The 21,175-nt window shown below is 48.5% G+C and overlaps 1 protein-coding gene across 1 annotated transcript; it reads left to right on the top strand.

The window, feature by feature from the left end:
* Positions 1–17,299: 17,299 nt before the first annotated feature.
* LOC109773288 (ras-related protein RABH1b) lies at positions 17,300–20,975 on the top strand. Its single transcript, XM_020331985.4, has 6 exons — positions 17,300–17,677; positions 18,710–18,780; positions 18,872–18,960; positions 19,084–19,195; positions 20,165–20,255; positions 20,424–20,975. The coding sequence occupies exons 1-6, from the start codon at positions 17,561–17,563 to the stop codon at positions 20,568–20,570; spliced, it is 627 nt and encodes a 208-aa protein (XP_020187574.1). The 5' UTR covers positions 17,300–17,560; the 3' UTR covers positions 20,571–20,975.
* Positions 20,976–21,175: the final 200 nt, after the last annotated feature.

Here is a 21,175-nt window from a genome sequence, read left to right as displayed (position 1 = left end):
GCTGTGTATTCGGATTCATCTCATCGTTCTGAGCAACTTTCATGTAGAAAAGATTTTCATCTGAGCTACGGTTTATTTTCTATGTTTTTCTAAAGTTTTAATCATTTTCAAAATTTATTTATCTATTTAATTCTAACATTTCCAAAATAGTGTCTGCTGATGTCATCATGATGCAATGCTGAGGTCATCAGTCAACAGAGCGGTTGACTGGGTCAAATCTGACCTGTGGGTCCAGTGGGACCCACGTGTCATTGACTGAACTAACTAAACAGAGTTGGTGTAATCTAATTAACCTAATTAGTGGGCGGGGCCTACTGGTGAGTGAGTGTTTAGCACTTTAATTAACCAACTAACTAACTAATAGTTTATTTATTTATTTTAATTCGTTTATTCATGCGAGACCCACATGTCATAGACACAGGGGCGGCCACGTCAGCATTGACCCAAGTCAACAGGTCAAAGGGGGCCCTGGGCCCACCAGTCAGTGGCCCAGGCGGTGCCACATGGACGCCACGTCGGACACCGGCCGGAGACGCGTCGGAGCTGACTCCGGCGAGCCAAACGCGGCGGCGCGGCTTGGGAGGGGCACGGGTTTCGCGCACATGGGGTCTGCTGGGCTGTGGCCGGGCGCGTTCGACGCGGCTCGGCATCGCGCATCGAACGGTGGTGGCCAGAGGGGTTGGAACGGACAGGGGCGAGCGCTTCGAGCTCGCCGGCGGTGAGGTGTTTCGGGCGAGCAACAAAAACGGTGGTACGGGGCAAGTTCAGGCAAACCAGAGAGCGGGGCGATGCCTACGTGTACACGCGAGCACAACGGCACGAGCCCGGGACCAAATGGTCACCGGACGGCTGCCGGTGACGAGCACGGGCGGCGACGCGTACGAGAGCTCGATAAAAGCGGTGCTACAGCGAGCTAGCGAACAAATGGAGAGGCTGGGGAGGATCTACGGGGCGCAGTGAAGCTGCTGGGCGCACACCCGTGACCATTTGGTCACCGGAGGCACGCCGGCGACGAGCGCGTGCGGCGACGCGCTTGGGCAAGTTGGGGGCGGTGCGTACAACTAGCGAACGGCGTCGAGAGGGAGAGGGGAGGAAGCGGGGGCTCACCGAGTGGCACACACGGTGGCCCTTGGGGGTTTAGTAGCAGCAGGGGCGTCGTCGGAGCCGGGGATGAGCGGCGGCGACCGGAGATGTGGAAGAAGGGGAACCAGTGCAGCAGCGCCTCCGAGCTCCAGCTGCGGCCACCGGTCGACGAGGAAGACGATGGCGGAGACGACGGACACGTTGGCGAGGCGAGGCGATGGCTGTGGCCACGTGTTTTACGGCGGCGAGTCCATGGCGGTGCTCGGATGCAGTGGGGAGGGAGGAAGCGGCGAGGTGGATCTGAGGGGAGGGGAGGCACAGGGGCCGAGAGGGAGAGCGGGGTGAGTGGGAGAAGGAATCGAGGAGGCGGGGGCATGGCGGCCTTATCCCCTCCCGGCGTCGGTGCCGGCGAGGTGGTCGGGCGGGAACGTGCCCCTATTCTGACCCTGGTCGGGGGAACAGGGAAGGGAGACGGCAGGGGGGCTGGGCCGGCTGGGCCGGTTGAACTGGTCGGCTTAGCTGTTGGCTAGCTGGGCCAGTTGGCCCAGGGGGTTTGGGGGGTTTTCCTTTTCTCTTTTCTCTTTTGTTTTGTTTTCTGGTTTTATTCATTTTCTTTTTTATTATTTTCCCTTCTAATTTAATTCATTTAAAAATATTTAGGCACTTTCTAAAAATGAGTTTCCTCCACTATTATTACCTGTGCAATATCTGGCACCAACTGAACATTTTTGTTTCAAAGTTTGAAAACTTTGGTGGTTTGCCATATTTTGAATTTGATTTTTGAACCGGTCTTTGAACTAACGCAAGATTAGAAACAGTAACGGAGGTGACGTGGCATCATTAGCATAGGTTCACTATAGCATAATTATCCGGGCGTTACACAAACATAGCCTTCCAATATATCGATCTTTATGTCTCAACCATTTCAAGACTCCTCGTCATGCCCGTGATCACATCCAGGACTCCGAACTACCTTCGGTACATCAAAACACATAAACTCATAATACCGATCATCATCGAACGTTAAGCATGCGGACCCTACGGGTTCGAGAACTATGTAGACATGACCGAGATTCACTTCCGGTCAATAACCAATAGCGGAACCTGGATGCTCATATTGGTTCCTGCATATTCTACGAAGATCTTTATCGGTCAAACCACATAACAACATACGCTGTTCCCTTTGTCATCGGTATGTTACTTGCCCGAGATTCGATCGTCGGTATCTCAATACCTAGTTCAATCTCGTTACCGGCAAGTCTCTTTACTCGTTCGGTAATGCATCATCCCATGGCTAACTCATTAGTCACATTTCTTGCAAGGCTTATAGTGATGTGCATTACCGAGAGGGCCCAGAGATACCTCTCCGACAATCGGAGTGACAAATCCTAATCTTGATCTATGCCAACTCAACAAACACCATCGAAGACACCTGTAGAGCATCTTTATAATCACCCAGTTACGTTGTGACGTTTGATAGCACACAAAGTGTTCCTTCGGTATTCGGGAGTTGCATGATCTCATAGTCATAGGAACATGTATAAGTTATGAAGAAAGCATTAGCAATAAACTAAACGGTCAAAGTGCTAAGCTAACGGATGGTCAAGTCAATCACATCATTCTCTAATGATGTGATCCTGTTCATCAAATGACAACTCTTGTCCATGGCTAGGAAACTTAACCATCTTTGATTAACGAGCTAGCCAAGTAGAGGCATACTAGTGACACTCTGTTTGTCTATATATTCACACATGTACTAAGTTTTCGGTTAATACAATTCTAGCATGAATAATAAACATTTATCATGATATAAGGAAATACATAAATAACAACTTTATTGTTGCCTCTAGGGCATATTTCCTTCAGCAGCTTCAGAACGGCGCCCCTGAGGCCTCGGCGGCGCCAATAAATGACCAGGCTCCTCAGGATGACTCTCCTGAGGCCCTGCCTGCCCCGACAAACAGCCAAGCTCCTGAGGTCCCCCAGCCTCAGGAGGTACAAGACCTCACCAACACTTCCGCCCTCGTCGAGCACCCGGTGTACTTCATCAGCATGGTACTACGCGACGCGCGGGCACGCTACCCCATGCCACAAAAGCTCTTGCTCGCACTCCTTGTCGCCTCCCGCAAGCTGTGCTACTACTTCCAATGTTGGGGAATGTAATAATTTCAAAAAAATTCCTACGCACACGCAAGATCATGGTGATGCATAGCAACGAGAGGGGAGAGTGTTGTCCACGTACCCTCGTAGACCGAAAGCGGAAGCTTTAGCACAACGCGGTTGATGTAGTCGTACGTCTTCACGATCCGACCGATCCAAGTACCGAACGTACGGCACCTCCGAGGTCAGCACACGTTCAGCTCGATGACGTCCCATGAACTCCGATCCAGCAGAGCTTTGCGGGAGAGTTCCGTCAGCACGACGGCCTGATGACGGTGTTGACGATGCTACCGATGCAGGGCTTCGCCTAAGCACTGCTACGATATTACTGAGGTGGAATATGGTGGAGGGGGGCACCGCACACGGCTAAGAGATCAATGATCAATTGTTGTGTCTATGGGGTGCCCCCTGGCCACGTATATAAAGGAGTGGAGGAGGGGGGAGAGGGCCGGCCCCTATGGCGCGCCCTGGAGGAGTCCTACTCCCACCGGGAGTAGGATCCCCCCTTCCAAGTAGTGGGAGTAGGAGTCAAGGAAAAGGAAGAGAGAAGAGAAGGAAGGAGGGGGCGCACCCCTCCCCCTAGTCCAATTCGGACTAGGCCTTGGGGGGGCGCAGCCTCTCCTCTCTCTTTCCCCTAAAGCCCAATAAGGCCCATATACTCCCCGGCGAATTCCCGTAACTCTCCGGTACTCCGAAAAATACCCGAATCACTCGGAACCTTTCCGATGTCCGAATATAGCCGTCCAATATATCGATCTTTATGTCTCAACCATTTCGAGACTCCTCGTCATGTCCCCGATCTCATCCGGGACTCCGAACTACCTTTGGAACATCAAAACACATAAACTCATAATACAAATCGTCACCGAACGTTAAGCGTGCGGACCCTACGGGTTCGAGAACTATGTAGACATGACCGAGACACGTCTCCAGTCAATAACCAATAGCGGAACCTGGATGTTCATATTGGCTCCTACATATTCTGCGAAGATCTTTATCGGTCAAACCGCATAACAACATACGTTGTTCCCTTTGTCATCGGTATGTTACTTGCCCGATGTTCGATCGTCGGTATCTCAATACCTAGTTCAATCTCATTACCCGCAAGTCTCTTTACTCGTTCTGTAATACATCATCCCGAAACTAACTCATTAGTTACAATGCTTGCAAGGCTTATAGTGATGTGTATTACCGAGTCGGCCCAGAGATACCTCTTCGACAATCAGAGTGACAAATCCTAATCTCGAAATACGCCAACTCAACAAGTACCTTCGGAGACACCTGTAGAGCACCTTTATAATCACCCAGATACGTTGTGACGTTTGGTAGCACACAAAGTGTTCCTCCGGTAAACGGGAGTTGCATAATCTCATAGTCATAGGAACATGTATAAGTCATGAAGAAAGCAATAGCAACATACTAAACGATCAAGTGCTAAGCTAACTGAATGGGTCAAGTCAATCACATCATTCTCCTAATGATGTGATCCCGTTAATCAAATGACAACTCATGTCTATGGCTAGGAAACATAACCATCTTTGATCAACGAGCTAGTCAAGTAGAGGCATACTAGTGACACTCTGTTTGTCTATGTATTCACACATGTATCATGTTTCCGGTTAATACAATTCTAGCATGAATAATAAACATTTATCATGATATAAGGAAATAAATAATAACTTTATTATTGCCTCTAGGGCATATTTCCTTCAGTCTCCCACTTGCACTAGAGTCAATAATCTAGTTCACATCGCCATGTGATATAACACCAATAGTTCACATCACCATGTGATTAACACCCATAGTTCACATCGTCATGTGACCAACACCCAAAGGGTTTACTAGAGTCAATAATCTAGTTCACATTGCTATGTGATTAACACCCAAAGAGTACTAAGGTGTGATCATGTTTTGTTTGTAAGAGAAGTTTAGTCAACGGGTCTGCCACATTCAGATCCGTATGTATTTTGCAAATTTCTATGTCAACAATGCTCTGCACGGAGCTACTCTAGCTAATTGCTCCCACTCTCAATATGTATCCAGATTAAGACTTAGAGTCATCTGGCTCAGTGTCAAAACTTGCATCGACGTAACCCTTTACGACGAACCTTTTGTCACCTCCATAATCGAGAAACATATCTTTATTCCACTAAGGATAATTTTTACTGATGTCCAGTGATCTACTCCTAGATCACTATTGTACTCCCTTGCTAAACAATGTAGGGTATACAATAGATCTGGTACACAGTATGGCATACTTTATAGAACCTATGATTGAGACATAGGGAATGACTTTCATTCTCTTTATATCTTCTGCCGTGGTCGGGCTTTGAGTCTTACTCAATTTCACACCTTGTAACACAGGCAAGAACTCTTTCTTTGACTGTTCCATTTTGAACTACTTCAAAATCCTGTCAAGGTATGTACTCATTGAAAAAAAAACTTATCAAGCGTCTTAATCTATCTCTATAGATCTTGATGCTTAATATGTAAGCAGCTTCACCGAGGTCTTTATTTGAAAAACTCCTTTCAAATACTCCTTTATGCTTTCTAGAAAATTCTACATTATTTCTGATCAACAATATGTCATTCACATATACTTATCAAAAATGTTGTAGTGCTCCCACTCACTTTCTTGTAAATACAGGCTTCACCGTAAGTCTGTATAAAACCATATGCTTTGATCACTTTATCAAAGTATATATTCCAACTCCGAGATGCTTGCACCAGTCCATAGATGGGTCGCTGGAGCTTGCTCACTTTGTTAGCACCCTTTGGATCGATAAAGCCTTCAGGTTGTATCATATACAACTCTTCTTCCAGAAATCTATTCAGGAATGCAGTCTTTACATCCATTTGCCAAATTTCATAATCATAAAATGCGGCAATAGCTAACATGATTCAGACGGACTTAAGCATCGCTACGGGTGAGCAGGTCTCATTGTAGTCAACTCCTTGAACTTGTCAAAAAACCTTTCGCAACAAGTCGAGCTTTGTAGACAGTAACATTACCGTCAGCGTCTGTCTTCTTCTTGAAGATCCATTTATTCTCGATGGCTTGCCGATCATCGGGCAAGTCAACAAAAGTCCACACTTTGTTCTCATACATGGATCTCATCTCAGATTTCATGGCCTCAAGCCATTTCGCGGAATCTGGGCTCATCATCGCTTCCTCATAGTTCGTAGGTTCGTCATGGTCAAGTAACATGACATCCAAAACATAATTACCGTACCACTCTGGTGAGGATCTCACTCTGGTGGACCTACGAGGTTCGGTAGTAACTTGATCTGAAGTTACATGATCATCATCATTAGCTTCCTCACTAATCGGTGTAGGAGTCACAAGAACAGATTTCTATGATGAACTACTTTCCAATAAGGGAGCAGGTACAATTACCTCATCAAGTTCTACTTTCCACCCACTCACTTCTTTCGAGAGAAGCTCCTTCTCTAGAAAGGATCCATCCTTTAGCAACGAATGTCTTGCCTTTGGATCTGTGATAGAAGGTGTACCCAACTGTCTCCTTTGGGTATCCTATGAAGACACATTTCGCCGATTTGGGTTTGAGCTTATTAGGATGAAACTTTTTCACATAAGCATCGCAACCCCAAACTTTAAGAAACGACAGCTTAGGTTTCTTGCTAAACCACAGTTCATACGGTGTCGTCTCAACGGATTTAGATGGTGCCCTTTTTAACGTGAATGCAGTTGTCTCTAATGCATAACCCCAAAACGATAGTTGTAATCAGTAAGAGACATCATAGATCGCACCATATCTAGTAAAGTACGATTACGACGTTCGGACACACCATTACACTGTGGTGTTCCGGGTGGCGTCAGTTGCAAAACTATTCCGCATTGTTTCAAATGAAGACCAAACTCGTAACTCAAATATTCTACCTCTGCGATCATATCGTAGAAACTTTTATTTTTCTTGTTACGATGATTCCTCACTTCACTGTGAAATTCTTTGAACTTTTCAAATGTTTCAGACTTGTGTTTCATCAAATAGATATACCCATATCTGCTCAAATCATCTGTGAAGGTCAGAAAAATAAAGATACTTGCCGCGAGCCTTAACACTCATCGGACCGCATACATCGGTATGTATTATGTCCAATAAGTCAGTAGCTCGCTCCATTGTTCCGGAGAACAGAGTTTTAGTCATCTTGCCCATGAGGCATGGTTCGCAAGCATCAAGTGATTCATAATCAAGTGATTCCAAAAGTCCATCAGTATGGAGTTTCTTCATGCGCTTTACACCAATATGACTTAAATGGCAGTGCCACAAATAAGTTGCACTATCATTATTAACTTTGCATCTTTTGGCTTCAATATTATGAATATGTGTATCACTACAATCGAGATTCAACAAACCATTCACATTGAGTGTATGACCATTGAAGGTTTTATTCATGTAAACAGAACAACGATTATTCTCTGACTTTAAATGAATAAACGTATTGCAATAAACATGATCAAATCATATTCATGCTTAACGCAAACACCAAATAATATTTATTTAGGTTCAACACTAATCCAAAAAGTATAGGGAGTGTGCGATGATGATCATATCAATCTTGGAACCACTTCCAACACACATCGTCATTTCACTCTTAACTAGTCTCTGTTCATCCTGCAACTCCCGTTTCGAGTTACTAATCTTAGCAACTGAACTAGTATCAAATACTGAGGGGTTGCTATAAACACTAGTAAAGTACATATCAAGAACACGTATATCAAATATACCCTTGTTCACTTTGCCATCCTACTTATCCGCCAAAAACTTGGGGTAGTTCCACTTCCAGTGACCAGTCCCTTTGCAGTAGAAGCACACAGTCTCAGGCTTAGGTCTAGACTTGGGTTTCTTCACTTGAGCAGCAACTTGCTTGCCGTTCTTCTTGAAGTTCCCCTTCTTCCTTTGCCCTTTTCTTGAAACTAGTGGTCTTGTCAACCATCAACACTTGATGTTTTTCTTGATTTCTACCTTCGTTGATTTCAGCATCATGAAGAGCTTGGGAATCGTTTCCGTTATCCCTTGCATATTATAGTTTATCATGAAGTTCTAGTAACTTGGTGATAGTGACTAGAGAACTTTGTAAATCACTATTTTATCAGGAAGATTAACTCCCACTTGATTCAAGCGATTGTAGTACTCAGACAATCTGAGCACATGCTCACTGGTTGAGATGTTCTCCTCCATCTTGTAGGCAAAGTACTTGTCAGAGGTCTCATACCTCTCGACTCGGGCATGAGTCTGAAATACCAATTTCAGCTCTTGGAACATCTTATATGCTCCATGGCGTTCAAAACATTTTTGAAGTCCCGGTACTAAGCCGTAAAGCATGGTGCACTAAACTATCAAGTAGTTATCATACCGAGCTTGCCAAACGTTCATAACGTCTGCATCTGCTCCAGCAATAGGTCTGTCACCTAGCGGTGCATCAAGGACATAATTCTTCTGTGCAGCAACGAGGATAATCCTCAGATCACGGATCCAATCCGCATCATTGCTACTAACATCTTTCAACTTAATTTTCTCTAGGATCATATCAAAAATAAAACAGGGGAGCTAAACGCGAGCTATTGATCTACAACATAGATATGCTAATACTACCAGGACTAAGTTGATGATAAATTAAAGTTCAATTAATCATATTACTTAAGAACTCCCACTTAGATAGACATCCCTCTAATCATCTAAGTGATCACGTGATCCAAATCAACTAAACCCTGTCCTATCATCACGTGACATGGAGTAGTTTTCAATGGTGAACATCACTATGTTGATCATATCTACTATATGATTCATGCTCGACCTTTCGGTCTTAGTGTTCCGAGGCCATATCTGGATATGCTAGGCTCATCAAGTTTAACCTGAGTATTCCGCGTGTGCAACTGTTTTGCACCCGTTGTATTTGAATGTAGAGCTTATCACACCCGATCATCACGTGGTGTCTCAGCACGAAGAACTTTCGCAACGGTGCATACTCAGGGAGAACACTTATGCCTTGAAATTTAGTGAGAGATCATCTTATAATGCTACCGTCGATCTAAGCAAAATAAGATGCATAAAAGATAAACATCAGATGCAATCAATATAAGTGATATGATATGGCCATCATCATCTTGTGCTTGTGATCTCCATCTCTGAAGCACCGTCCTGATCACCATCATCACCGGCGCGACACCTTGATCTCCATCGTAGCATCGTTGTCGTCTCGCCAACTATTGCTTCTACGACTATCACTACCGCTTAGTGATAAAGTAAAGCAATTACAGGGCGAATGCATTGCATACAATAAAAAGCGACAACCATATGGCTCCTGCCAGTTGTCGATAACTCGGTTACAAAACATGATCATCTCATACAATAAAATATAGCATCATGCCTTGACCATATCACATCACAACATGCCCTGCAAAAACAAGTTATACGTCCTCTACTTTGTTGTTGCAAGTTTTACGTGGCTGCTACGGGCTGAGCAAGAACCGTTCTTACCCACGCATCAAAACCACAACGATAGTTCGTCAAGTTAGTGCTGTTTTAACCTTCAACAAGGACCGGACGTAGCCACACTCGGTTCAACTAAAGTTGGAGAAACTGACACCCGCCAGCCACCTGTGTGCAAAGCACGTCGGTAGAACCAGTCTTGCGTAAGCGTACGCGTAATGTCGGTCCGGGCCGCTTCATCCAACAATACCGCCGAACCAAAGTGTGACATGTTGGTAAGCAGTATGACTTGTATCGCCCACAACTCACTTGTGTTCTACTCGTGCATATAACATCTACGCATAAAACCAGGCTCTGATACCACTGTTGGGGGACGTACTAATTTCAAAAAATTCCTACACACACGCAAGATCATGGTAATGCATAGCAACGGAGGGGAGAGTGTTGTCCATGTACCCTCGTAGACCGAAAGCGGAAGCGTTAGCACAACGCGGTTGATGTAGTCGTACGTCTTCACGATCCGACCGATCCAAGTACTGAACGTACGACACCTCCGAGTTCAGCACACGTTCAGCTCGACGACGTCCCACGAACTCCGATCCAGCAGAGCTTTGCGGGAGAGTTCCGTCAGCACGACGGCGTGATGACGGTGTTGATGATGCTACCGACGCAGGGCTTCGCCTAAGCACTGCTACGATATTACTGAGGTGGAATATGGTGGAGGGGGGCACCGCACATGGCTAAGAGATCAATGATCAATTGTTGTGTCTACGGGGTGCCTCCTGGCCACGTATATAAAGGAGTGGAGGGGGGGGGAGAGGGCCGGCCCCTATGGCACGCCCTGGAGGAGTCCTACTCCCACCGGGAGTAGGATTCCCCCCTTCCAAGTAGTGGGAGTAGGAGTCAAGGAAAAGGAAGAGAGAAGAGAAGGAAGGAGGGGGCGCAGCCCCTCCCCCTAGTCCAATTCGGACTAGGCCTTGGGGGCGCGCAGCCTCTCCTCTCTCTTTCCCCTAAAGCCCAATAAGGCCCATATACTCCCCGGCGAATTCCCGTAACTCTCCGGTACTCCGAAAAATAACCGAATCACTCAGAATCTTTCCGATGTCCGAATATAGTCGTCCAATATATCGATCTTTACGTCTCGACCATTTCGAGACTCCTCGTCATGTCCCCGATCTCATCCGGACTCTGAACTACCTTCGGTACATCAAAACACATAAACTCATAATACAAATCGTCACTGCACGTTAAGCGTGCGGACCCTACGGGTTCGAGAACTATGTAGACATGACTGAGACACGTCTCCGGTCAATAACCAATAGCGGAACCTAGATGCTCATATTGGCTCCTACATATTCTACGAAGATCTTCATCGGTCAAACCGCATAACAACATACGTTGTTCCCTTTGTCATCGGTATGTTACTTGCCCGATGTTCGATCGTCGGTATCTTAATACCTAGTTCAATCTCGTTACCAGCAAGTCTCTTTACTCGTTCCGTAATACATCATCCCGCAACTAACTCATTAGTTACAATGCTTGCAAGGCTTATAGTGATGTGTATTACCGAGTGGGCCCAGAGATACCTCTTCGACAATCGGAGTGACAAATCCTAATCTTAAATACGCCAACTCAATAAGTACCTTCGAAGACACCTGTAGAGCACCTTTATAATCACCCAGTTACGTTGTGACGTTTGGTAGCACACAAAGTGTTCCTCCGGTAAACGGGAGTTGCATAATCTCATAGTCATAGGAACATGTATAAGTCATGAAGAAAGCAATAGCAACATACTAAACGATCAAGTGCTAAGCTAACGTAATGGGTCAAGTCAACAACATCATTCTCCTAATGATGTGATCCCGTTAATCAAATGACAACTCATGTCTATGGCTAGGAAACATAACCATCTTTGATCAACGAGCTAGTCAAGTAGAGGCATACTAGTGACACTCTGTTTGTCTATGTATTCACACATGTATCATGTTTCCGGTTAATACAATTCTAGCATGAATAATAAACATTTATCATGATATAAGGAAATAAATAATAACTTTATTATTGCCTCTAGGGCATATTTACTACATCCAGGGCCACCCATCAAGGTCGTCTCGGCTTACCCACTGGAGAGGGTGCTCCGGAGCCCCAATGTTGCAGGGAGAGTCTTCGAATGGAACATCGAATTGCAGGCATTCCAGCTGGAGTTCAGCACCACCAGGGTCATCAAGGGTGCTGCACTCGCCGACTTCGTGACAGAATGGACCGATATTCCAAGCACTGAGGTAGGCGAGGACCGACCCCTCTCGCCAGGAAGCGAGGCACCAGACGGCTAGGTCATGTACTTCGACGGCACGTCAGGGCGCGGGGCTAGAGCCGTGCTCATCTCGCCCACCCAGGACAAGCTCTACTACACCGTGCAGCTCTGCTTCTAGCAGGGTGAGAAGGTCTCCAACAACATCACGGAGTACGAAGGCTTGATCGCCGGTCTCAAGGCTGCGGCAGCCTTGGGAGTGAAGCGCCTCACCATCAAGGGCGACTCCCAGCTCCTCGTCAACTTCTCGAACAAAGTATACGAGCCGAAGGATGAACACATGGAGGCATACCTAGCGGAGGTACGCAAAATTGAGAAACAGTTCTTGGGTCTGGAACAGCAGCATTTGCCGCGCGGCACGAACAAGGAAGCAGACGACATCGCCAAGAGGGCATCCCGGCGCCTGCCTCAGGAGCCCGGCATCTTCGAGGAGCGGCTCTTCAAGCCTTTAGCAGCCCTCCTGCTGCGGAACCAACACCTCCCTAGGAGGAGCTCCCCCCAGCGCCCCTCTCGGGCCCCCCCGCTTGCGGCCCAACCTCGGGAGCTCGTCTACTCCTCGCACTCGAGCCTCAGGAGGGGTGCTGGACTGAAGAGTTCAAGGTGTACCTGCTTCAGGGGACCCTGCCGGAGAAGGAGGAAGACGCGGAGCGCGTGGCTCGACAGGCCACTACCTACTGCATTTAGGAGGGTGAGCTCTATCGGAAATGGCGAAACGATGTTTCTCTACGATGCATCTCCAGGGAGCAGGGATGTGAGCTGTTAACCGACATACACGGTGGGGACTACGGACATCGCTCGTCATCGCGCACCCTAGTGGGCAAGGCGTTCCACAACGGATTCTACTGGCCCACGATGCTCAATGAAGCCACCGAGCTGGTAAGATCCTGTGAAGCCCGCCAGTTCCATGCCAAGAAAATCCACGAGCCTGCTCAGGGTCTCCAGACCATCCCACTCTCGTGGCCGTTTGCGGTCTGGGGGCTGGACATCTTGGGCCCGTTCCCTCGAGCGCCCGGGGGCTACCGCTACCTCTACGTCGCCATCGACAAGTTCACCAAGTGGGTGGAGGGGGAGGCTGTTCGCACCATCCCAGCCGGCTCGGCAGTCAAGTTCATCAAGGGCCTCGTGAGCCAGTTCGGGGCCCCTAATCGCATCATCACCGACAATGGCTCGCACTTCACTAGCAATCTCTTCAAAACATACTGTGCTAACCTTGGAACACAGATGTGCTATGCCTCATTGGCACACCCCAGGAGCAACGACCATGCCGAGCGTGCCAATGCGGAGGTCCTGAGGGGCCTCTAGGCAAGAACTTTCAAGAAGAAGCTCGAGGCCTGCGGCAGGGGCTGGCAGGACGAGCTCTAGTCCGTGCTGTGGTCCATCTGCACCACCGCAACCAAGCCAACCGGCGAGAATCCATTCTTCCTCGTCTACGGAGCCGAAGCGGTTCTCCCACACGAGGTCAAGCATCGCTCCGCGCGGGTCTTGGCGTTTGACGAGGCACGCCAGGACGCCTCGCGGGGGATGGACATTGTGCTGGGGGAGGAACGCCGCCGCCAAGCCTTGCTCCGGGTAGCAAGGTACCAGCAGGCGCTGCGGCGGTACCAGTGCCGCAGTGACCGCTCCAGGATGCTCGAGGTGGCTGATCTCGTCCTGAGGCTGGCGCTCTCCAGGGAAGGGCCGCATAAGCTCTCACCCATGTGGGAGGGATCGTTTAGGGTCGCCCGCATCTCCAGGCCTGGCGCCGCGCACCTGGAGACGCAGGACGGGATCCCCATCCAGAACGCCTGGAACATCCAGCAACTCCGGAAGTTCTACCCATGAATCATTGCCCAGTGCCTGTGAATGTCTCCGCTCGTGACACTCACGTAATAATGAGTGGGGTTGTACACGCCCCAGAGTCTCCGGAGTGCCGCCCTCGGGCCTCGGGGGCTCCCTCCCACGTCCTAGTGGCAGCACTTAGCTCCGCGCTGGTGAGAAGACTAGTCTAGGTGCCGGACACGACTGCTCTTTCTTGCTTTCTGTAGTTGGTTTGCAAACTTCTTAATGGAATTTCGAGTTCTCACGTTTTCCGATTGCCAAGTTGGATTTCCCCCTTTTTACTTCTCTTGCCTTTCGGTCTTGGCTCAGGGAAGAGCGGCAGTTGCCCGTCGCTCCTCCTTGTCGCAGGGGCTGCCTCGCCCTTGGCGGCTCCCGCCTCGAGAAGAAGCGCCGCCGCGGCTGCCCAAGGCGCGCCCGCACCCCCGAGGAGCCACCGCAGGAGTCGCGGCGTGCTTGCGGGGGCGGCCTCGCCCTCTCTTGGGCGGCGGCGAGCCAGGTCCCTCCTTGGGGGCCTTCCCCTTCTCGGCGGCGGAGAACTTCCTCATCGGCACCATCAGAACTACAGCAAGATGGCAAGGCAAGGAGGAAGAAGAAGGAGTGAGCGGTGAGAAGACGGAGATGAGCAAAAGGGGGCTCTGCCCCTCCCCTCATTTATAGCCTGAGGGAGGCCAACCGCCGGCCTCCATGATCACACACAATGATGGTTTTCTCCGCATGCAGCACGGGCTCGTAAAGTCGAACGGTTGCCGAGGCCGCGTGGGGAAGCGGAGATGCCCACATCCCATCAATCGCCACGCGTCGATCAAGGCCGCAGGCGGTTAGGGACCACGGCGCTCCGCACTTGCCCTTTGGCTTCGCTTCGAAGCCAAGTTCGAGCGCGCCTTGGGCCCGGGGGCTACTGTCGGCGTTCTGCGAACGGGGGTATCCAGACTTTCCTACCTGCGGCCCACGGCGTGGCTCCTTCGACCGCCTGGTATGACCCAGCTTCAACATCAGCAACTCAAGACCCTCGCGAGGGGCCAAGCCTCACGAGGCGGACGACACTAAGGCCACCACGAGGGGCAGTCTCCCCAGGCTGGCTCCCGAGGAGCGGAGATTTCTATGCAAGGCTCACCTCGCGAGGTTCAAGTGACGTGAGCCATGACGACCGAGGCCAGGTGGGCGCCAGCGGGCGCAGCGTACCAGTTTCCTCTTTGGTGCTAAGGAGGCAAGCGCAGACGCGGGGTCCCGAGGAATCAGTCAAAGGTTTTCATTCCCGTGCAACAAGACCAAGACCGCCAGGACGGCAGGACGGAGGTCATCGCCGAGCCCACCGCGGCGTCACTACTAGAGGCTTTTGCAGGTGAAGACCACTTTTGTTAGGATAGCCTGTACTAGTTGTCTCCCTTCGAATTTGGCCGCTGTGGGATCCCTTCCCGCCTACATTTTGGGAAGAGGACGAATGCCCCTATAAATAGAGCAGCACCACCACCGTAGTAGGGGACGGTTAGAGCAGCACCACCACCGTAGTAGGGGACGGATCATTCAGATCATCCTCACACCCACCAGCTCATCGAGCACAAGAACACTCCTCCTCCTGAGGTTGTTCTCCCACTGTACTAGTTCATACTCAGCCCCTCGAGGCCAATCCACCATAAAGCAGGGGTAGGGTGTTACACCGCAAGGTGGCCCGAATCTGGGTAAAGTGTTGTGTCTCTTTTCCATTCAGTTCATCGAGCTAGGCCGTGAGATTAGCGAGCAGGCAGACTGGGGAGGACGAGTTCTTCACACGCACCCCAGAGTTCGAACCTCTCAAGGGTCTGCGGAACCCTAAATCCGACACTTTGGTTTTTGATCTAAGATCGGCTTGCGTCGCCCGCCGCCACCTACCCCGTGCGCCCCTACTCCAACACCGGCGCGACACTCGACCTCTTCTCCGACCCGGCGGCCTCATGCGATGCGGGGGCCGTCACGGCCGTCGTTCACGTCTCTGCCCGCCTATCGCTCTAAGCCGTTCGTCGCCGCCCTGCTACGACCAGGACTCATGCAACATCCACCCGACGATCGTGACAAGACAAGGTGGAATAAATCTAACGCTATCTTATGTTTTCTAAATAAACATTATACTCAAAAACAAGTACTCTCCCTTCATTCATGAATATAAGATGTTCTAACTTTTGTCTGAATCGGATGTATATAGACATGGTTTATTGTGTTTGTTCACTTATTTCAGTCCTTATGTAGTATATATTAAAATATGTAAAACATCTTATATTTGTGAACGGAGGGAATACATAACACGTATTAATATGAAAATATAGAAAGGGCAGTGATAGGCGCCGGCTGACCGGTCGAACAGTTCGGCCGATCTAGCCCCAGCCACCCGATGCGACAAGTGTTGCCATTGGATTGGGGCTTCTGGTTCCCCCCCCCCCCCAAAACCAAATCTGACGAGGCCAGCGGGAAACAGAGCAGCGCCGCCGCCGGGGCTCGCCATGAACGAGCAAACGACCAACCTCGAAGCCGGGCGCCTCCCGCGTCTTCGCCGGTCGCCTCCTGCCGAATTGCCTCGCCGTCGCCGGTCGCCGCCGTCGCCTGTCGCCTTTTGAGCTGCTGGTTGCAGCTCCGCTGCTCACCTGTGCTGCCCATCCCCTCACCTCTCCCTCGCCCCTGCAGAATCAATGGCGACGACGCCCCGTGGTTCACATCCAAAAACAACGATGGTAGCAAAAAAATGTGATGCTTCCAGCAAACTAGAAAACGGTGGTAGCAAAAAAGATGAAAAACCAATTGACGACTGCAGCTCACCCGCCGGCCGGAAAGTTGCAACCAATGACCAAAAAAGCTTCATATCGCGATGAAAAAAAGCTTCACCCGGCGAAAAAAAAGCTTCAACCATAGAGCCGAAAGCCATGGACAAGAACAAAAAGTTGCAACCAGCGGTTACAAAAGCTACAACCGGTATTGAAAAAAGCTTCAAGCTTCATGTCCTAGCTGCGACCCATGACGACGCTGACGATGTTTTGCTGCAACCGTCTTCGTTTTTTGATACGACCGGTGATGTAATTTGCTGCAATCCTTTTTCATGGCAGCGGGCGCCGGTCGGCACTAGTCAGGCAGTCCCCTAACTCGGCGAGCAGTCGGGCAGTCCCCCGGCTCGGCGGAGCACACGGACGGCAGCAGCCACTGGCCGGCGGCAACGCGGGGGGAAGGAAAAGAAGAAGCACGGCGTGGAGAGAGATGGGGCTGAAGTTAGAAGAAAGGATAAGGATAAGATTCAGGGCAGTTGTGTGAGGCCCACCCACACACGTCTTGCGCGGGGGGTGTTTTCATTGACGCTGGAGCCAGCGTGGCCCTCAAGACCGGCCGAAAGTTCGGCCGGCGTGCCGTCCCGAAGCGTTTCCCATATAGAAACTACGTACTACATTATAAAATTATTACCACTTAGTACTAATAAATTTTATAAATTGAAAAAGGAAATCAGCGAGGTTTTGCCATTTTTCATTTCCGGTCCTCCAGCCTTGCAAGCGCTCGCTAATAAACGGCAGGCACAAATCTCGGGGACGCGCAACGTGGGGGAGCGGGGAGCGCGAGGGACGAAGGAGGGGCAGGGCGAGACCTTCGGGGAGACTCCCACCCATACCGCGCCACCGAGCGAGCGAGATCCCGCCCTTCCCCCTTCTCCACCCACCCACCCGCCCTGCCGGACCCGATCCCGATCTGATATCGCCGCCGCCGCCGCGCGCCGGACAAGATGGCTCCCGTGTCGGCTCTGGCCAAGTACAAGCTGGTCTTCCTCGGCGACCAGTCCGTCGGCAAGACCAGCATCATCACCCGCTTCATGTACGACAAGTTCGACAACACCTACCAGGCACGGCCCCTCCCCATCCCCAATCCCGCGCCTGTTGCTTGTTTCAGTTTCTTTCCTCTGTTTTGCCGTTTCCTCTCCTCGAGCCGGGATGGTTGGATCTATCCATGTCATCGAGGCGAGATCCGGCCCGACCGAGCGTTTCAATCTGACCCTGTGAACGGGTGATTAGATCTGTTGATCGGGTGCGTAGCATGTGTGTCCAGCTCTTCTTTATTTGGGGCTTGGTGCGATCCATGGTTACAGTATTTGAGACTTGAGCATCTGCTATTTTACAACCTTTTGTCCGTGATGTATCACGGAGCGACGAAATGCTCACGATCCCTGGCTGAGGAAGTTGAATTGGCGTGTGGCCACTGCAATCTTATTTTCTGTGTGATTTGGAATTTAATGCGTGAGAAATTGTCCTGCCGTCAATGGTGTCTTCCCAGGATCGCAGTGTTGTTTGGTGACAAATGTGCCCACGCTGCTCGGCCTAGCTTTGACTTGCTGGAGAATTCTGGCGGATGTAATGTAGGGAATGATAGCTAATACGTACGAGTTGTTTCAATGCCAGCCTAGCTTTGACTTGCTGGAGAATTCTGGCGGATGTAATGTAGGGAATGATAGCTAATACGTACGAGTTGTTTCAATGCCACTTTGCAACCTGAGAAAGAGAGAGAGGTACCATGACGCCTGCGATCCCAGACGGAACCTTTTGCTAATTCTAGGAGTTCACTATGATACCTGCGATCCCAATTAGATATGGAACGTTTGCATTTCTATGACTTAAAGACCTTCAACGCAGTGTAGAATATATGCACAATCTGAACTCTTAACTAACATTGAGCCTCTTCATATGTATATCGGTATACCTACAACAGACTTTTTTTTCCTGGTGAACAATGATGGCTTGTTAACATTGTGCTGTATTATTGTGGGAGTGACGATCAGTTGTTCTGATTCTATTTTCCTTTAACGTACTTCATAGATAAAATGTCTGCTTATAATAATGTATCTAAGTTAATTTCATGTATTATGTTCTTCCCTAAACAGGCTACGATTGGTATTGATTTCCTGTCGAAGACAATGTACCTTGAAGATAGAACTGTGAGACTCCAACTCTGGTATGCTCACATCTGTTACCTCATTACTGACAGACTGTTCTGTCCATTGGAGTGCTGATCATTGTCATGTATTTTTGTTCTTTGTTTTCAGGGATACAGCTGGTCAGGAAAGATTCAGGAGTTTAATTCCAAGCTACATCAGAGACTCTTCAGTTGCTGTTATTGTATTCGATGTTGCAAGTATGCTCTCTCTCTCTTTCTCTCTCTCATAAATAATTTCTTCATCAAATAATGATTTCTGATGTCGCAAAGTTCCAAATTTTACTGGCATTCCCCTTATATATTTTTTGTTTCATGCTTCAGGCAGGCAGTCTTTCTTAAACACGTCGAAGTGGATAGAGGAAGTTCGCACTGAGAGGGGCAGTGATGTCATTATTGTGCTTGTTGGGAACAAAACTGACCTTGTGGACAAGAGGTCAGAGTGTGGTTCACATTGCTATCCATTCAATGAGTGCACTATATTTGAGTATTTCCATTTGTTACTAGGTCACATGTGATATCCTAAGTACTCTCCAGATGTACCAAAATTTGCAGTTCTATTGTTTTGTGTAACTTCTGTTACATGCTGTGAGTGATACTAGCGTAGTTAAGCATAACAAATATGTGAAGCAAAATTAACTAGCACTATTCTGATTATTCTGCTTTGAGCACAACAGATTGTACTCAGTCTGATCCACTTGTCGGTTCTTTAAGCAAACTGCCTTTTTTGTTTTATTCAGAGTTTCAGACGCATCGTGGTGCGTGAATTTATCGCATGCGTTACAATATGGTCAGAACCTCAATTTTCATGGCCTTAATTGAAGATGTACAATTCTTCGCAGACCACGTGATATTTGTGCGATCCTTCACCGTCTCACTGAGGGATTATGCATTTAAGGAATTTCCCTTGATGTTGTAGTATGACTGAAGTACAAAGTGTACTTATAACCTTGTGGGCGTTGAATTTGTCCCCACATTCCAGCGAAGTCCAAATTGAACCATGTACCATAAAACATGTTATCCCCCCCCCCCCCCCCCCCCCCCCCCCCCCCCCCCCACACACACACGCACAAACAAACAATGTTGAAAATCAGTACATCATTTGACTTGACATCCGGTTGAGTTTGATTTGCTGGGTCAAGTAAGGCAACGAGCCACGGTAGCAACCACCTTATACAGGTAGACAAGAAGTTAAGGGAAAAAGAGTGTAACTGTAATATTACTGGCATGGGGTCAATTTGGATTTAACACGTACACAGAGTGTAATTGAGCTATTTTTTTTCTTAGCTACATTAGCTAAATCACCAATGATTTTGGATTTTCTTTGTTTGTAAAGTACTAATATGATTGTCACAAATGTTACTCACCTCTCTTGCTTAATTTTTATTGCTATCTTGCGCAACAGGCAAGTATCCATTGAGGAAGGGGAAGGCAAGGCAAAGGACCTCGGTGTGATGTTTATTGAAACTAGTGCTAAAGCTGGTTTTAACATTAAGGTGTGCCTTAAAAATAGATATTTTCATTTCATTTAATAAAAGCTGGCTTTGGTCATAGTTTTCTTCTTCTGGAACTCAAAAGCAGCGGAATAGGGTTATTCTTGTGAACTGGTCACATGACATTACTTTCTGCTTGTTTTGTATTAACAAGCACAATTTCTTGACCAGGCTCTGTTCCGCAAAATTGCTGCTGCACTGCCTGGAATGGAGACCCTTTCATCAGCAAAGCAGGAAGACATGGTTGATGTGAACTTAAAGTCCAGCAATGCTAACTCATCTCAGTCGCAGGCACAGGCTGGGGGATGCAGTTGTTAGCTCCAGTCCCTAACACTCGCAGCTCATGATGTCAAAGATCCCATGCCCATCAAACAGCAACCCTACCTTACTGCTTCCCTCTTGGTCTCAGGAGGATTGACTGTCTCACGGCAGTTGAGTCCATGATCCAAGTCAATGAACGAGAACCATTTTCGTTGGAAAGATACGTTTTTATGTGTTCTTAGTATTTTGTCAGTGGCCTAAGCTAGCAACAGTGTATAGTTGGGTTGGCACTGTGAACTCCTATCGCTCGGCTGAGTATTAGAGTTAGTGATTGGTTTATGTTTCAACTTATATTTACGTCGCCCATCTTGTTGCAGTCAGCCCGAGTCCTGTGTTTTTCTATGGTGTACTGAATATATATATATATATATATATATATATATTGGAATTTTTGTAAGCTAATAAGTCTTGTGTTACCCCAGGTATTTGAGCACTAGAGTGCTTGGTTTATGGTTCCAATAACAGATCGCCAGGCCTACCGAAAACGAACTCAATTCACCCTTTGGTTATTGACAATTGTCGGGCTGGATCAACAATTGCTACACCTGTGGATAATTTTCCCCAATTGATAAGTGTCACACGTGTGGCATGTAGTAACACCG

Source organism: Aegilops tauschii, chromosome 2, assembly GCF_002575655.3.
Source record: "Aegilops tauschii subsp. strangulata cultivar AL8/78 chromosome 2, Aet v6.0, whole genome shotgun sequence".
Lineage (NCBI taxonomy): Eukaryota > Viridiplantae > Streptophyta > Magnoliopsida > Poales > Poaceae > Aegilops > Aegilops tauschii.
Note: the sequence above shows the minus strand (reverse complement) of the source record. Positions and strands in the feature narration are given on the sequence as shown.

Excerpts from the sequence above, each read along its gene's own strand:
- LOC109773288 (XM_020331985.4), top strand. The coding sequence starts at position 17,561 with ATGGCTCCCGTGTCGGCTCTGGCCAAGTACAAGCTGGTCTTCCTCGGC. Across the intron at positions 17,678-18,709 it reads AGTTCGACAACACCTACCAG|GCTACGATTGGTATTGATTT; the intron begins GCACGGCCCCTC and ends TTCCCTAAACAG. Across the intron at positions 20,256-20,423 it reads AAGCTGGTTTTAACATTAAG|GCTCTGTTCCGCAAAATTGC; the intron begins GTGTGCCTTAAA and ends TTTCTTGACCAG.